The following is an 18,058-nucleotide window of genomic DNA, read 5'->3' on the forward strand; positions in this document are numbered from 1 at the left end:
GTGTGTGCTTAGCACACACATTCAGCTCTACTTCATCGGGCTAATAGAATGCATTGGCCAGCGCTGATTGGCCAGAGTACGGAATTCGGCCAATCAGCGCTGGCTCTGCTGGAGGAGGCGGAGTCTAAGATCGCTCCACACCAGTCTCCATTCAGGTCCGACCTTAGACTCCGCCTCCTCCAGCAGAGCCAGCGCTGATTGGCCGAATTCCGTACTCTGGCCAATCAGCACTGGCTAATGCATTGTATTGGCGTGATGAAGCAGTGCTGAATGTGTGTGCTTAGCACACACATTCAGCTCTACTTCATCGGGCTAATAGAATGCATTGGCCAGCGCTGATTGGCCAGAGTACGGAATTCGGCCAATCAGCGCTGGCTCTGCTGGAGGAGGCGGAGTCTAAGATCGCTCCACACCAGTCTCCATTCAGGTCCGACCTTAGACTCCGCCTCCTCCAGCAGAGCCAGCGCTGATTGGCCGAATTCCGTACTCTGGCCAATCAGCACTGGCTAATGCATTGTATTGGCGTGATGAAGCAGTGCTGAATGTGTGTGCTTAGCACACACATTCAGCTCTACTTCATCGGGCTAATAGAATGCATTGGCCAATCAGCGCTGGCCAATGCATTCTATTAGCGTGAACTGAGTTTGCACAGGGGTTCTAGTGCACCCTCGGCTCTGCTACATCAGATTGCTACATCTGATGTAGCAGTGCCGAGTGTGCATCAGATGTGTAGTTGAGCAAAACTGACTCAGCACTGCTAAGTCTCTGCATTCGCATAGGAATGCATTGGCCAGCCTTCGGCCAATCAGCGCTGGCTCTGCCAGAGGAGGCGGAGTCTAAGGTCGGACCTGAATGGAGACTGGTGTGGAGCGATCTTAGACTCCGCCTCCTCCAGCAGAGCCAGCGCTGATTGGTCGAGTTCCGTACTCTGGCCAATCAGCACTGGCCAATGCATTTCTATGGGGAAAAGTTAGCTTGCGAAAATCGCAAACTGACAGGGATTTCCATGAAATAAAGTGACTTTTATGCCCCCAGACATGCTTCCCCTGCTGTCCCAGTGTCATTCCAGGGTGTTGGTATCATTTCCTGGGGTGTCATAGTGGACTTGGTGACCCTCCAGACACGAATTTGGGTTTCCCCCTTAACGAGTTTATGTTCCCCATAGACTATAATGGGGTTCGAAACCCATTCGAACACTCGAACAGTGAGCGGCTGTTCGAATCGAATTTCGAACCTCGAACATTTTAGTGTTCGCTCATCTCTAGTGCTTATATTTTGGGTGCCTATATACTATTTAGGCTCTTTACTGTCAGGAGGGTGGTGTCAGGGATGTAATTCTGAGCTCTGACACTGGCTGCCTCTGAATGGAACATCAAATCACATCCAATTTTCTGACACTGTCCACCTGACACTACAGAGACTAAATAGCATATCAGGCACCCAAACTAAAAGCACTAATTGCTTGAGAAGGGTGGGGGCTAGAGAGAAAGTTCCAATGCTGTCAAATCAGTGGAGCAGCAGCTATTAAAAGATGCTATGAACTGAGCTTCGAGAATGTGGTAAAAGGCTCTTTTTAATTCCCTCACTAATAACTGACAAATGTTTGATCAAGATGAGATCGATCCCTGGGAGAGCCAAAGAGACAGGTCATATTTTTGGAGCTGTGTTCTGAATGATTCTACTGGCTCTTGGAATTCTGTTATTCTAGGCGAGGTAACCTATTCTATGTGTAGTTAGAGCCTAGCCGGGCAGGTATTTGTTTTTGTATTGTTTCCTTTTGTTGCTGCACTGCCTTTTTGAGTAAAAATAAACTCTACCTTTGTTTTGGACTAAAAGAAACTGGACTTTTGTGTCTATGCCACCCCACCTAGCAACCCCAGACCCTGACACCTGGCACAATCTCATTCATAGAAGATAAATAAATATAGTAGAAAGTTTATATAAGCTGCATGAAGTACATTCATTTAAAAGTCATTGTAATCATTGTTGTTTTTGTTACTACTTTAATTTTTTTTTGTCTTTGCAGGTTCTTGCCATATGTCCCAAGGACATGAGAGCAGACATCTGTGTGCATCTGAATAGGAAAGTTTTTAATGAACATCCAGCGTTCCGTCTTGCCAGCGATGGCTGCCTACGTGCTTTGGCAGTGGAGTTTCAAACAATTCATTGCGCTCCAGGTGACCTCATCTACCATGCCGGTGAAAGCGTGGACGCTCTCTGTTTCGTGGTATCAGGATCTCTGGAAGTTATTCAAGATGAAGAAGTGGTGGCCATACTAGGTAAAGCAGACCTTGAACTACAAATTTACTTTCACAGCATTGTCCACCTTCAGAGCCTTCAGCTTGTAAATGTGACCAGCATTTACAATCTGGGTCTTTTCAAGTGGCAACTGCAGAATCTGAAAATTAACCCATGAAGTCTGGGCTACATAGGGGAATGATGGTTGTATGATCGCCTTAGACCCTAATGTTGCCCCGTTCTTCTAATCATTGTAGTCTTTGTGCTCCCTGTATTTTCTTGCTCTTTGTGGTTTCTGCATCAAAAGACCATTCATTTTTCAAGATTTTAGCAGAAAATGTGTCATGACCCTTCACCAGTCTGCAGATACCATGTGACATAACTAAATAGTGATAACTTTCCCAAACAGTATATAGTAAACCTAATGAGCACATACACAGTCTACAACTTAAAGAAAACCTATCACAATGAAAATGTAGTATGATCTACAAAGAGGATACTATAGAGCAGTGGTCCCCTTTTTTCCACCAGAGACCAGTTTCAGCAAGACAATTTTTCTATGGCCCGGTCGGGGCGGGAAGGGGTGTGGATGGGGGTGGGGTTAAGCATGGGGGGTGTAGATTAGAATCATGTACATATGAAAACACAAGAGAAAGTGCAAACTGACGGACACTGCAGGTTATGAAGATGGATACTGATGATGGATGTCACTCCTAATGCTTCTATTAACTTCACTACAGCCTCATTACAGCTACATTACACGTCACAGGGACAAGTGACGTGTAATATAGTTGCCCAAAGTTTGGTAGGCGAGTGCAGGGTGGAGCCAAGACCTGCTGCATATCCTGCTTAGTACTAGAATCCCGGACATACAGCGGGTCCCGGCTCAACCCCGCACTTTGCTCACCTTATCCCGATGAGCAACAACCAAGTGTCAGTGTTGTGGAGCCGGCTGGCGGTTGATGTGCGGTGTTATACAAAGCTAGAAAACCTTCAGTACGCTGAATTCAGCACACTGTCGACTTTCTTGGTATGTGCCCTGGTGATGGAAATATCAGCACTAATATCTGCCCACTGTCTAAAGGGCGGGTGTTACAGCTCAGCGTCATCGCTTGGCTGTAAGGAATGTCCCCACTGACAGCACTTCCATAGACTTGTACTGTCAGACAGGGTGTTCCTTACCTCCCAACGATGATGCTGAGCAGTAAGGCCCACCCTTCTGATAGTGGGGAGATATGGGTGCCGAAATCAACCACACTGATATCTCCAGCACTGGGGCACATACCAGGAAAGCCAACAGTGGGCTAAATTCAGTTATTATTGTCTTCTGTTGATATTCAGTTGAGTTCATCCTCAGTATTGATATTCAGTTATGATGAAACCTGTTGCTCCCTGAAATGTACTGGACACATTCAAAAATTATTTTCAATTTTATTGCAAAGAAAATATTTTGTAAACTATTATGGAAAAACCAGAAGTTCATATTTTTTAGCAATTATAATATCAGAAATGATTGTCTTATTACCATTATACTTAGGTGCAAACATGCCAAAAGTACAGAAATTACAAGTAAAGTAAAAAAAAAAAGTTAACCTTCTGGAACTATACTGAGCAACTTTGGATATATGGAGGGATCTGTGAAAATGGCCAACAATAGGACATGAGCTATATTTTGAAGGATGGTGATAAGGGACCATCAATATAATGGTCATGTAAATAGCCCCAATTCAACTGTTATAATCGGATGTCACATGAAACACTATTGTGTGTAGCTTTAGACTGACAGCTATATAAAATATATGACACTCATAGGCGTAAGTAGTTTCCAGCAAACTTGTGAATAGCGGTGACATAACCAATAACACTGTTGAGATTTTGGAAGATTTGGTAATGAGTGGTAATCCGGATCAGTAAGGAGCAAACAGTGCTGATCATTATTCTTCATAGATTTTGGGAGTCGTTGAAGCAAATTGTGCAGCAGAGAATACAAATGTCTGGATGACTGATGTGTAGATGTTCCTTCAAGCCTCGCTGCTCCACAACATCTTGTATTTCTCACTTTAATATAAACTTGTTTTTTTATTATTTGGCTGTTTGCCCCTTAAATTAATAGGATTCCCAAACAGAAGATGAAGTGTTTGATATTTGGGTGAGCAGCGCACATTTATCTCATAAACATAATTATGTCAACAGTTGATATATTGGGGCTCTGGCTGGTGTGGGCTTGAAGACATGAATGATAGGCTGAGCCATATGAGGCAATTTGTTACTAATGACACAGGCTATGGGGGTCCATAGTAATGTCCTTTTTGAATAAATGTTGCAGAACGTCTTGGTTTATTGGGTGCTTAACACTGAATTCTATTGAACGTGTTCAGTTATTTATAGACATAATGTACCATACAGTTTATTAGAAAACATGTTTATTAAAGGGGCTGTCTCAGATTTCAATATTGCACTGTTTTTTTTTCCAGAAACAATGCTACTCTTGTCTACAGGCTATGTGTGGTATTCTACCTCAATCCCATTCATTTAATAATACCTGTAATAACAGACAAAAAAGCCGTTTATAAAAACAAAATGTGATCCCTATTTCTAATACTGGAGAATCTGTATTAAAGACACAAATACTTGCCGTAGAACAGGTCTGATGCTCACCTGGATTTGCATTGGTAATAGTGAGACTTAGGCCGGGGCCCTACAGGTCTGAGGTGCCGCGATTCGCTAGTGGTGGAAATGCCGCAGGATAAATCGCAGTATTTTACATTAAGTGAATCCCATGCCCACTTTGTGATAAAAACCGCGGTACAGATATGCTGTGATTTCCACGGGCGCAGTTTTGGAAATTGCAGCATGTCAATTATATCTACGGATACGTCGTTGGTTTCCTCATAGATATAATTGTAACAGAAAGTTCTGTTTAAAGAGCTGTAGGGAGAACCGCGCTGCGGGTTGTCCCGTGGGGCCTTAGCCTTAAAGGGGATTTCCAGGATATACATATTCATGATCTATCCTTGACACCCAGAACCTCCACTGATCAACTGAATGAAGATACTGCAACGTTTAAGTGAATGTCAACCACAGTGCCGTACATACTGTGTAGGGCCTGTGCTTAGTATTGCAGATCAGCATGAAAATGGGTCTGAGTTGCTCGTGTACCATATAGCTGATGAACATGATATCATCGGCACAGAACCATAATGCTCTGTAGAGTCTTCAAATAGAGGATTAGCCCATGACATATCGATTGATGACCTATCGTAAAGATAGGTTATCAATTTATAATTCCCAGAGACCTCCTTTAAATTTCAGTAAAACTAACAAAACTATTTAGGTATGGGGGTTGCTGGACCACTGAAATTGAGGCAAAGGTTGCAGTCAAATCAGGAACATGGTGCCCAAAGAGCCTTTGCTACAAGTCAGTACACTAGTCCTATAAATATCCCATAATAGTTTGGGGTGGTGTTATAGAGTTTGCATCATGAGCTTCTAGTTCACCCCTGCCTGAAGTTCTAAGTGTTCTATCACCGTGCCAAATCTCCATATCTAGAAGCTGCCGTTTGCAAAGACATTGACAAATGTTGTGGTAGGGGCGGCATATGCTGAGCATAATCAGATTTTAGGTTTACATTCTGAAAGTGAATAACACCATTAAAACAAAGAGCTCTTCAGCTGTTATGTAGCAGGGAAGACTTTCTGATTATTTATGTTTCACTTAACTAACCACTGTCCCCCGCTGCCTCTTCTCACTGCAATCTGCCTCCTGCTGAACAGCGATCCAAATCTCTCTGCAGCTCAAACTGCGCTACAATGTCCTTTGATAAAAATGCATCAACAAGGATTTTGCAAGAACACTGAATCGTGTGGTGTTGAATATGAGGGCCACAAAAATCTTGTAGACACAGTATTAAATCACTATTGGCAATAGGTAACTAATAGAGATGAGCGAACAGTAAAATGTTCGAGGTTCGATATTCGTTTCGAGGAGCCCCTCAATATTCAACTACTCAAATCGAATATCGAACCCTATTATAGTCTATGTGGGGAAATTGCTCGTTTCAGGGGTAGGCAACATTCGATGAAATTATACTTACCAAGTCCACGAGTGAGGGTCGGGCTGGATCCTCCGAGAAGTCTTCTCCGTGCAGCGTCCCCGCGGCATCTTCCGGCTCTGAATTCACTCTGCCAGGCATCGGGCCTGGGCAGAGCCGAGTGCGCATGCCCGCACTACAAGCATGCCCGCACTACAAGTTGGCTCTGCCCAGGCCCGATGCCTGGCAGAGTGAATTCAGGGCCGGAAGACGCCGCGGGGAAGCTGCACGGAGAAGACTTCTAAAGGTAGGAGAAGAACCAGTGTTGATTTGCCGACTGTATAGCATTCGGCCAATCAAAGCTGGTTCTGCTTTTACATTCGAATAGCGAGTGGTACTCGATCAAGTACGAGTATTTCGAATACCGTAGTATTCGATCGAATACCTACTCGATCGAGTACTACTCGCTCATCTCTAGTAACTAAGGGAGGGTTCACACGGTGTAACGTGCCGCGTGATGTGGCATGTCCACGCCGCGGGACCCTTTGCGGGCCATACATGCTCCCATTGATTTCAATGGGAGCAGGGATCGTATGCGCCACGCTAGTTTGCGGCCGTGATGTTGCGGCCGCAAACTATTGCGGCGCATACGATCAATGGGAGCATGTACGGCCCGCAAAGGGTCCCGCGGCGTAGACGTGCCACATCACGCGGCACGTTACACTGTGTGAACCCTCCCTAACAAAGAGAATGTATTGATGTAGCGGTGCTAAATTTGTCATTGGGCGCTATCTTTTGTGGCCTGATATAGTTAATATAAAATCATGCATATGGTTACAAGTTAGCTCTGCTACATGTGTGTACAAATGCCACATGGAGCCCCCTGGCCTGAAGGTGAATATGTGACTAATGTAACATCTCAAAAATGGTAGTCTTTTGTTGACTATTGAATAAAATCAATTGTATATTACTTTCCATTCTGCCATGGTGTGGCTCTGTGCTACACCAATATGGTTCAGTAGGTCTATTTCTAAGCTCGGAGGTCATTTGAGTGAGGGGCTAAGCTGGTGTAAAAGTAGGCTGACTAAGCTAATGCAACCACGAGACCCCAGCTGCAGAACCTATGAGGGACTGATAACCCCCTATAGCTATGGCCATGGTCCCTGTTAGTTTGAGGTTGAAGCGTATGAGTACACCCCATGTGATGGTAAAATAAAAAAGTGTAACGGTCGCCTTCATGTATAACTGGGTAGCATGTCACAGGAACATAAAATGAAGAACTTATATGTCATTGTATTTATTAAGTCTCTGTACTGGTATTGTGAATCGTCTGTACTATCATGTAATATGGTATCGTTATGGTGTTGTCCTTAAAATATAAAACGCAATAGAAAATAATTGTATAAAAATATTTATAATATTTATATTGGAAACTGAATGCCTATTTGTGTACTCGGAAATGATACATAAGTCACTACCTATGGGAAATGCTAGCCTACTTTATTAAGGTGTTTGGCCTTCTTGCTTTATACTGCAGCTACAGTCTTTTCAGATTGGCTACAATGCCAGTGCAGGGTTATGTAAGACTTATTTTCACTGTAGCAATAATGCTGCTTCCCACAATGTGACCTGTCCATAATGAAAGCGTTGTATTACCACATGTGTAACTGTTTTCCTGAAGCCTGCGAGTAACTGTGGATCTGGAGGAATTTAAAGGGAGTCCGTCAGGCCCCAAATTCTCTCCAACTAATAATAGTGCTATGCAGAGGCCAGTAACAGGAACAAAAAAATACCTGAGTGGCCACAAACCATTGAAGCAATGCAGAGATAATCTTTTTGTAGGTTTGTAAATCATCTGGCAAGTGCTTTGGAGGTGGAGCCTTATTTGGGAGATTTATCTACAAACAGCTGTGACAAAGGCTAGGACTAAAAATGTTCTTCACAGCTACAGGGGCATCATTGATATGGAAATACAGAGGAGAGCTGGAGCACTTGTAGGTCTCTGTAGGTGACTCTGGCAGGTCAGGGCCGCCCACCGATGTACTTGTTGGCTAATTTGTATATCTATAAAAAAAAATATTATTTTCTTTGCATTGTTTCATCTATTTCTGGCCATATAGGTCTGTTCTTTCTTCTACTAAGGGCCCTCTACACCACAGTATTATGGTAGGTATTCTGGTGGGGACAAACCCTCTTTAAACCCATTGAAGAATAAAACTATGCTTTCACCTGCAGCGTTAACAGACATAAGGTCGATCTTATAATTATATTTTTTTAAATAAGAGATCCAGATGAATCCATCCATGCTCCTGCGGTATAAAACTTGAGGATTTTTACGATGATTTCCATCTTTTCTGCAATACCGAGCAGCAATTTGCTAAACACTTCTAGACCCGATATAAATGACATAATTGCATGTTTGAGGAAGGATCTAATTTAGAAAACTCTTCAATCTGCGAGCAGCTTGTCTGTAAATATAGGTAATAAATTACACTTCTGCTATGTGAATTTCAGTAAAATAAGCAGCTCATTTCCTAATTTTGATGTTCATTGACTGCCATCATTTAGATTGGTCACATGTACAGTACTTGCAGATTAATTTCCCAGGTGCAGTATATGCAGATGTAGCTGGGCTAAATTTATCCTTTAACTGTCCCTTTAGTTTTTCACGATCAGTTGCCGGTGCCCTCAAGACCAATTTCAAGATTTAAGACTATGTCTTTCAGATGATTATTCCTTAAAGAGGTTGTCCAGGACTCAGAAAAAATAAGCGCTTTCTACCAGATGCAGTGTCAGAGCTGTCCATGAGTATCGCAGCTCAACGCTGTTGAATAGTATGAGGATGAGTTGCAAAACCACATGCAGTATATGAAAAGCAGCCATGTTTTTCTGATTCTAGACACCAATTTAATAAGAGCAAAGAAGGTGGTTTTTATTGGAGCAGAACTGTAGTACCACAACATTACTGCTATACACTGGACAGTGCCTTCTTCTTCCAGCAATGGATCCTTTACAGACTCATATCAATACAGCAGATCAGTGCATGGTCTGGGGGTGCCAGAATCCCACTGAACAAATACTGATGGTATAAAAATTACCTGGGGCTGTGAAAACCCCTTTTAAATGTAAGGGAATTATCACATGATGAGGGGTATTAAATAAGAAATGTACCTCTACTAGGCACAGTGGGCTGTCCTTACAAAGTGAATGTTTCCATTTAGGAACTTTAGCAACAAACAGTAACAACACCAGGGGTGGATTGGGAACTCAAAGTGGCCCCGGAATAATCTATAATCATACTGTTGGAAATATGTAACCTTCCTGCCGTCAATGTGCAGCAGCACTCAAATCTGTACTTGTCCCCACTCACTCTTAGTCTATGAAATATACAAGTATCCCTCACATGCTTACATGCAGGGTTGCTCAATTGGCATCAAAGGAAAATCAACCTCACAAAGATTACAGTACACTGAAAACCCCACTTTAGGCTACAGCTCCACGTAGCGTCCCACAGCAAAAAAGCACTGCAGGAGAAACTATGGTGGCAACGCAACAGTTTTTCTCACAGCGCTTTTCAAAGAACGTTTGCAGAGATTCCCTCTGTGGACTTATTGCTTCAATTATATCTATAGGGAAACGGACGGCATTTTCGTAGGTGTAATTTACATACCGCAACGGTTTTGGAAATCACAGCTTGTCCGCTGCACAGATTTTACCGCAAAGTGGAGATGGGATTCGCAAGAATATCATTCACTTTGTTGTGACTGTAAAACGCTACATTTTTTCCATGGCATTTAAGCCGTGTGGGGTCCCAGCCTTAAAGGAGTTGTCCACTTTCAGACCAATATTGAGAAACAAATGTTATTGTTTATACAATAAAAAGATATACAATTGTCCAATATACTTTCTGTATCAATTCCTCACAGTTTTCTAGATCTCTGCTTGCTGTCATTCATTTTGTTACTTCTAGTGGATAAAACTCTGACCATTGTGGGGAATCGCTCAGGTAGATGCTTATAGCAGTGCAGGAAACAGGGGCACAGACTGGATTGCACACAAGTTCAGGCTTTATTCACATGTAACGCATACAAAGTCATTGCAAAGCCACAGGATAAACAATCAAAATCCTTCTCGGCTGAGAAAACTAACTTAAACGTAAGGAAACTTTTCTCTGACTATACAGGAGACTGGCTACCAGTCTTCCACCTTGGCAACAACAACAGGTGGCACAGTACCTGCTTTGGAGGTCCGGTCTGGACAGTTCCACTCTGTATGTGTGGTGCCCCCCTGCTAGTCTTCACACTCAAACTGTTATTAGGGCCTGATTAGTCAGCTGACCTCCCTGGTGTGGGTCTTTACCAAACACCCTTTAGCTGCCTGGCTGCTGACATACCTGTCTTCCCAGACCACACCCTTCACTCTCTCACACCATGGTCATGTGATTTATGGTCCATGGTCATGTGATGATCACAGGTCATTACCAGGCAGATGTCTGATTATTGTGCTGTGGCTATAACGAGCCACACCTGTGTACTCATCACATGACCATGGACCGTAAATCACATGACCATGGTCAGAGTTTTATCCACTAGAAGTAACAGAATGAATCACAGCAAGCAGAGATCTAGAAATCTGTGAGGAATTGATCCAGAAAGTATATTGGAAAATTGTACAACTTTTTATCATACAAACCATAACATTTGTCTCTCAATATTGGTCTGAAAGTGGACAACCCCTTTAAGAAAAAGAGATATAAATAATTTCTTACCCAAGAGCATTTATTTTTCACCTTGAAGATTCCTTTCCCCTCCACCTCAGAAAAACCCTCTGGAGACCACATCTTGAAGTGAAACACCGGAAGTTTCTAAAAGCAGCGGTCAGGCAGAGCTGTTATCTCTGCTGGACTTCAAGGGGGGGGGGGGGGTCACAGAGTATATGCCTTCTGCGTGCAGAGGGGCCAGAATCACAGGACCCTAACACCAGTGAACAGAATCTCTATTGGCCACATAACTCAGGACCACTGACCCCTACCAATAAGTCTGAAATCCTGCAACTGTGTAGAAAGTAGAAATGATAAGGGAAGGGAACCCAAAGAACGGAAACCTAACTTACTTAAAAAACAGTTACCCGTGGACCCCATAGACTATAATGGAGGGTTTCTGCCCCAAAAAAATGCAGAAAAATGCTGAGTGAACCTGCATTCTTTAAGCAGGTTTGAGGATGGAAAACCCAAACTGAATGCAGGTTCCTTTAAATTTGTCTTCATGTCTTTACAGGAAAGGGGGACGTTTTTGGAGATGTGTTCTGGAAAGAGACGACTCTGGCTCACGCTTGCGCTAATGTACGAGCACTAACCTACTGTGATCTACACATCATCAAGAGAGAAGCTTTGCTGAAAGTCCTGGACTTCTACACGGCCTTTGCTAACTCTTTCTCCAGGAATCTCACATTGACCTGTAATCTGAGGAAACGGGTAAGGTCATATCTCATGTTCAAATCCCTATTATGTGTACATAATTGCCAACATTTGCAAATAGTTTTTAGGGATGGAGGGCATGATTTTCAATAAGACAGATTACAATTTTCAGGAAGGAAAGGATCAGTGAAGAAATTTAGTATATGCCAGCAATGCCATACAGTACATGCCATGCCCCCTGTTTATAGGTAGTGTGACCTATTTACAGGTTAACAAATCTGGACAAAATACTACAGCTTGTTACACTATGTGCTGCAACCATCCATATTTAACTGCTCCATAAAGGCTAAAGCCTCCATAATGCCCCTGCAAAGTACAATGGTCCTTTAGTGGTCACCACACAGTATGATACTCCTTTAGTGGTCCCCATACAGTATAATGCCATTTTAGCACCCACACACAGTAGAATGACCCCTTAGTATAATGGCTGATACCAATACAGTCTAATACCCCTTTTACAAGTCCCCACTCTGTATAATGCTCCCTTTACTATCTCCGCACTGTATGATGCCCCCTTTCCTGACCACCACATAATATAGTGTGCCCTTTACTGGTCCTCACACAGTATAATAACCCCTTTATAAGGCTCTGACAAAGTATAATCCTCTATCTTACAGCAGAAAAACTGAGCTTTAAGCTTGTACCAGGGTCTCGCTACTATGGGCTACAGAAACGAAAATACAGGCAATTAAAGACACAATTAGAAAAGGGAACTGCAGCTGCAGCTGACAATCTGAACAATGTCTTTAACTGATGATAGCTCGACTTCCTTAGCACTAGAACCACAAGTCAATATATCAGCATGTGAAGTGATCGCTCCCTGCCGCCTCTCAGTGCGACTCATCCCCTAAGGAAACATACTCATCTAAGGCTGCATTCACACTGAGTAACGCTGGCGTTTTTTGTGCTTATTTTTGCACATAGCGCCGCGTTAACGCCGCGTAGCGCCGCGTTAACGCCACGTATACGCCGCGTTAACGCCGCGCTATTTTGCGGTGGCGTTGACCGGCGTTAACGCGGCATATATGCGGCGTTAACGCGGCGCTACGCGGCGTTAACGCGGCGCTATGTGCAAAAATAAGCACAAAAAACGCCAGCGTTACTCAGTGTGAATGCAGCCTAACTCTTCTTAACTAATTTACATACAGCCTTCTTAAGTAATTGTTAGAGGTGATTTCTAATATAAAAGCTAAAAGGAAAGATAAAAATGTTACTTCGTAGCCTGACCATGATGTGGGTTTAGTGGAGAAAGTTTCACTTAAAAGTAGCACCCCATCGTTTTTTAACATATGCATGGTAGTCATGGAAGTAGAGTCAAAATCTGCTATTGCTGATGCTATCACCCATGTCTAGTACCTGTACCCATATCTGTTTTCCAAGACACAGCAGCACTAATATCCATACCTCAAACTTTCAAAGGACGCTATGAGTGCTGCAGCAAATTTAGTCTCTCTCACTTCCACTTTGGAACTGCCCATTCCTATCTATTTGCCTTTGTGTCCCTACACAATATAACAGTCATGGTATGCTCCCACATTATAGCGTCCCCCTACAGCTACCCCCACAGTATGAACAGCTACCCCCACCTCTTCAAGTTACCCTCACAGTTTAATGTACCCCTCCAGATGCTCCCACATTATAATGTCTCCAAGTACTGCGGACCTACTTATCCCCACTCTTGTCTATGGCTACCTCTGCTTCCCCTTCAGCGTCTAGTAGGCAGCTGTTGTCAGGAGTGGGAATTGGTAAGTAAATAAGGGGTGTTATCTATTAGTGGAATCCAAGAGGTAAAGGTCTATTAAAAAAAAAAGCAGCCAGGAGCCCACCAGGCCCTCTTTGGTAACAGGCCCCATAGCAATCCTGCTACAGGGCTTCTCTGTACCTTTTATAGCTACGTCCCTGTCAATGACCCTTTGCTGCATAAAGATTACAAACGTTAATCTGAATATATCTATTACTTTTTTCCTACATATATTTGCTTTTAGCGCTTTAGGCTTTTGTAGGTTGGAATTCTGTCTGAACTTAGCGATGCAAGACGTCAATTTCATTTAACAGAAATCCCAAGGCAGTACAACAGTTTTAGTTTAAAGCCGAAAACTCTGACTATATGCAGTACATCAATCTTTCACTCTTTCTCATTTCACTGTGTTTGAAACTGATTAAAATCTTAAAACCAGCATTTTCTTTGGCTTGGGAATAAGATCATTACATTTGCTTGGAGGGTAGGAGGCAGTGGGAAGTGGGTTTAATTAATTCTCAGTTGCTAGATAGAAATGATTGCGTTGAAGTTGTGAAAAAAAAATCCATCCATTGGAGCGCAAGAGTCATTCCGTCTATTATTTTACTTCTAGACAAACAGTATGATAGACAGTTATCAGATATACCAGCTGGTCATGGATATCTTAAAAGTCCTATGATCATGGTTCCCAGATTATAATCAGATCACAGGCTGTCCTAGTGCTCCATGACCCTGCAGCGCCCTGCAGGATAATCAAAGTATTACCTGGTCACATTGAAATCAATGGGCTGTTGATCAAATCAAAGCAAACAAGCTTTATTGGCACGTCTGAATAGATATTTGGCATTGCCAAAGCTAGTAAAGTGTGTGGGGGGAAGAGTTAGGGTTGGGTGGGGGTTGCGGATATAACAGTCCGTGGGGTCTCATCTTCCTCTTAGTTGGTGACCGCTGTATGGGGGGGGTGATTTGGGGTATAACAGTCCATGGGGTCTCATCTTCCTCTTGTTTGGTGACATCTGTACACGTATTGGGCAGCGATTTCCACAGTGGTCTCCTCCTCACGCAGTAGGATGTAGAGTTTCCTCTTCTCATCTGCAGATGGGAAGTTTGGGATGTGGGCAGAGAGTCTTGGGAAGTAGACGGCCCTCACAGCTGAGTATTTGGTGCAGTGTAGCAGGAAATGGGCCTCATCTTCTAGGGCCCCCTGGTCACAGTGCTGGCACAGTCTGTTCTCCCGTGGCTTGTACGTCTGCCTGTGTCGCCCCGTCTCCATCTCCAGGTTGTGGGCGCTCAGTCTGTACCGGCTCAGGGTATGTCTGTGTTTGGGGTGGGGTATTCTCTCCAGGTAAGTGGCCATGGTGTAGTCCCTTTGCAGTGACTGGTACACAGTGAGTTTCTTGGAGTTATTTATTTCGCTTCTCCATTCCTCGATGTACTGCTCTTTGTCTCTCTCAATGACTCTTTTTAGTTGAGCTTTGTTCAGGGCATGTTGGGGGTTTTGGCTTGGCAGATGGCTGATGCTTGGTTGAGGGTTATCAAGTTTTCTCAGAGCTCTGTGGCTCAGCCAGGCTTGGTGGTGGTAAGAGCCAGGGCTGCTGCCCTGTATGTGTGTCCAGAATGATAGCACCCTCTTCTGCATGGTGAGCCATAGGGGGAGTCTGCCTAGCTCTGCCCGGCATCCCATGTTGGAGGTGCTGCGATGGACATGAAGGAGGTACTTGCAGAACTCCAGGTGGAAGGTCTCTGTTGGGCTGGAATCCCACTTTGGTTGGTCTGGGTATGCGACTGGGCCCCAAACCTCACTGCCATAGAGAAGGATCGGAGCGATGACTGCGTCAAATATCTTCAGCCAGACCCTCACCGGTGGTTTGAGGTGGTACAGTTGTCTTCTGATGGCGTAGAAGGTTCTGCAGGCTTTTCCTTTCAGGGTTTCTATTGCTGTTTTGAAGCTTCCTGATTGGTTGAGCTCCAGCCCCAGGTAGGTGTAGCTGTTGGTTTTCTCCAGTGTGGAGCCGTTCAGTGTCAATTGTAGGGTGGGGGCTTTATTGTGGCCCTTCTTCTGAAATACCATGACTTTGGTCTTCTTGTGGTTGATGCGTAGGGCCCATGTTGTGCTGAATTTTTCCAGCACTGACAGGCTTTCTTGGAGGTCTTTCTCGGTGGGGACAGGAGTAGGAGGTCATCGGCGTATAGTAGGAACTTCACCTTACGGTTGTTCAGGGTGAGGCCTGGGGTTGGTGAGGCCTCTAGGGCTGTAGCCAGTTCATTGATGTAGATGTTGAAGAGCGTTGGGCTCAGGCTACAGCCTTGTCTGGCCCTCGGGCCTGTTGGAAGTATGCTGTCCTTTTCCCTTTCGCCTTCATACTGCACTGGTTTCTGGTGTAGGAGCTCTTGATGACGTCATAGCTTCTTCCTCCTATTCCACTCTCTAGGAGTTTTAGGAGCAGGCCTGGGTGCCATACTGAGTCAAACGCCTTCTTAAAATCTACGAAGCAGGCGAATATCTTGCCTCTTCTGGTGTTGTGGACGTGGGTCTTGATGAGACTGTGCAGGGTGTAGATATGGTCTGTGGTGCAGTGGTTTGGCATGAACCCTGCTTGACTCTTGCCGAGGACCCCGTGTTGTGTGAGGAAGGTGAGGATTCTGTTCTGTTCTGATCTATTATGTAGATGTGAAGAGTTCCCCAAAACTTTACATTTATACCCAGGACCTGTAGCAAAGGGGCATCCTCTGTGTGTAGGGAAACAAATGTTTCTACCCCCCACAGAAGGGGGTTCTTTACTGTCAGAGCAGTGAGACTATAGAACTTTTTGCTAGAGAAAGTTATCATGTTTATTCAGTAGGGGCTGGATGACTTTCTTGAGTGAAATAATATTGATCCTGGGAATGATCTGATTCACCATATTTAAAGTGTGGAAAGATTTTTTTAATATAAGATGATGAAAATGACGACGTCTACCTCATGGGCTTTTGCCTCCCTCTGGATCAACATTGCAGGATAACAGACTAAAATGGAGACACTTACAGTTGAAGTCATTAGTTTACATACAACCTAACCACATTCACTAAATCTCAGTTTTTCCACAATTCCTGACCTTTATTCATGGACCACATCCCTTCTCTTTGGTCTGTTATGGTCAAAACTATAGTTTAAAGTATTATTCACATAATGAGGTGCAAAACATCCATTTAAAGAGGACCTTTCACCACTTTTGGGCACATGCAGTGTTATATACTGCTGGAAAGCTGACAGTGCGCTGAATTCAGCGCACTGTCGGCTTTCCCGATCTGTGCCCGGTGTACAGAGCTTACGGTGCCGGTACCGTAGTGCTCTATGGTCAGAAGGGCGTTTCTGACAGTTAGCCAGGAACGTCCTTCTGCCTCGCGGCGCCAATCACGCTGTGCTGTGGAGCGGGGAGGAACTCCCCCCTCCCGCTCCTGATAATACTCGTCTATGGACGAGCTGTGTGAGCAGAGGGAGGGGGCGTTCCTCCCGGCTCCACAGCACAGCGCGATAGGCGCCGCAAGGCAGAAGGACGTCTCTGGCTAATGGTCAGAAATGCCCTTCTGACCATAGAGCACTACGGTACCGGCACCGAAAGCTCTTTACACCAGGCACAGATCGGGAAAGCCGACAGTGCGCTGAATTCAGCGCACTGTCAGCTTTCCAGCAGTATATAACACTGCATGTGCCCAAAAGTGGTGAAAGGTCCTCTTTAATATCTAATATTAATATTAATAATCTAATATACATCTGCCATTTCTCATTCTAGAAATATAGTAGTGATCATAATGCACCAAAACCTGCAGATAAAACGCAGATTATTGGCTTTTCCAGCTAAAATCTATTTAAATCCATAAATATGATACTATGATATGATGAGGATTTTTACTGTGCTAGTGCTAGAAACTCACATTTCCTATAACATCCACTGCAGCTATGTGATGGCCATTAGGTGTTTTGCTGTACGAGGCAGAAGCTCCTATTTTAGTTCTTTGGAGGAATCTGTATCAAATAAATCAGCTTCCAAGAGTGGACAAAGAAAGTGACATTTTCGCAGAGCTGGCCTGCCCTGAAACTGTAATTGATTTTGTTTCCAGTCTGGAGCATTCATTAAGTTCACTATTACAGGACAAGTCCTACATTTTCACTTATATAGAGTTTTCAGTAAAGTCATAGATAGGCTTTTGTTCACCTAAGGCAAAGATTCACTTTACTGCCCTTATGTTGTATATATTCCCTTTACACTAAATGATATACCTAAATATATAGAATATGGAACAGTCTGTGGCCATGCCTACCTTCTGACAAGTGGCAAGGCCAACGCAAAAATGACACTTGCAACAATTTTAGTGGCAAGCAGGTTAAATAGTTGCAAATCACCAATTAATAAGCCCCTGCTAAGACCCTCTAGGGTTCAAGTCCAGTAGAGGAAGGAAAAACAAACACATATAGAAACATTAAATATCCCTGCATCCCAAAACACAGTATAAAAATATTTTTTCCCCAGGCTGTGAATGCTCTAGCAGTAGAAAAAAAAACCAAAATGGCTAAACCACCATTGTGTCGCCTCA

At 43.8% G+C, this 18,058-nt stretch overlaps 1 protein-coding gene across 3 annotated transcripts in view; it reads left to right on the top strand.

Moving 5' to 3' along the window:
• KCNH5 (potassium voltage-gated channel subfamily H member 5) overlaps positions 1–18,058 on the top strand; it is a 269,995-nt gene that overhangs the window by 240,577 nt on the left and 11,360 nt on the right. For all 3 annotated transcript variants that reach the window (XM_075282744.1, XM_075282745.1, XM_075282746.1), the window contains 2 exons: positions 2,027–2,279; positions 11,546–11,742. In XM_075282744.1, the coding sequence (XP_075138845.1) occupies positions 2,027–2,279; positions 11,546–11,742 (450 nt within the window). The remainder of the gene's footprint in view (positions 1–2,026; positions 2,280–11,545; positions 11,743–18,058) is intronic.

Source organism: Leptodactylus fuscus, chromosome 7 (genome assembly GCF_031893055.1).
Source record: "Leptodactylus fuscus isolate aLepFus1 chromosome 7, aLepFus1.hap2, whole genome shotgun sequence".
NCBI classification, from domain to species: domain Eukaryota; kingdom Metazoa; phylum Chordata; class Amphibia; order Anura; family Leptodactylidae; genus Leptodactylus; species Leptodactylus fuscus.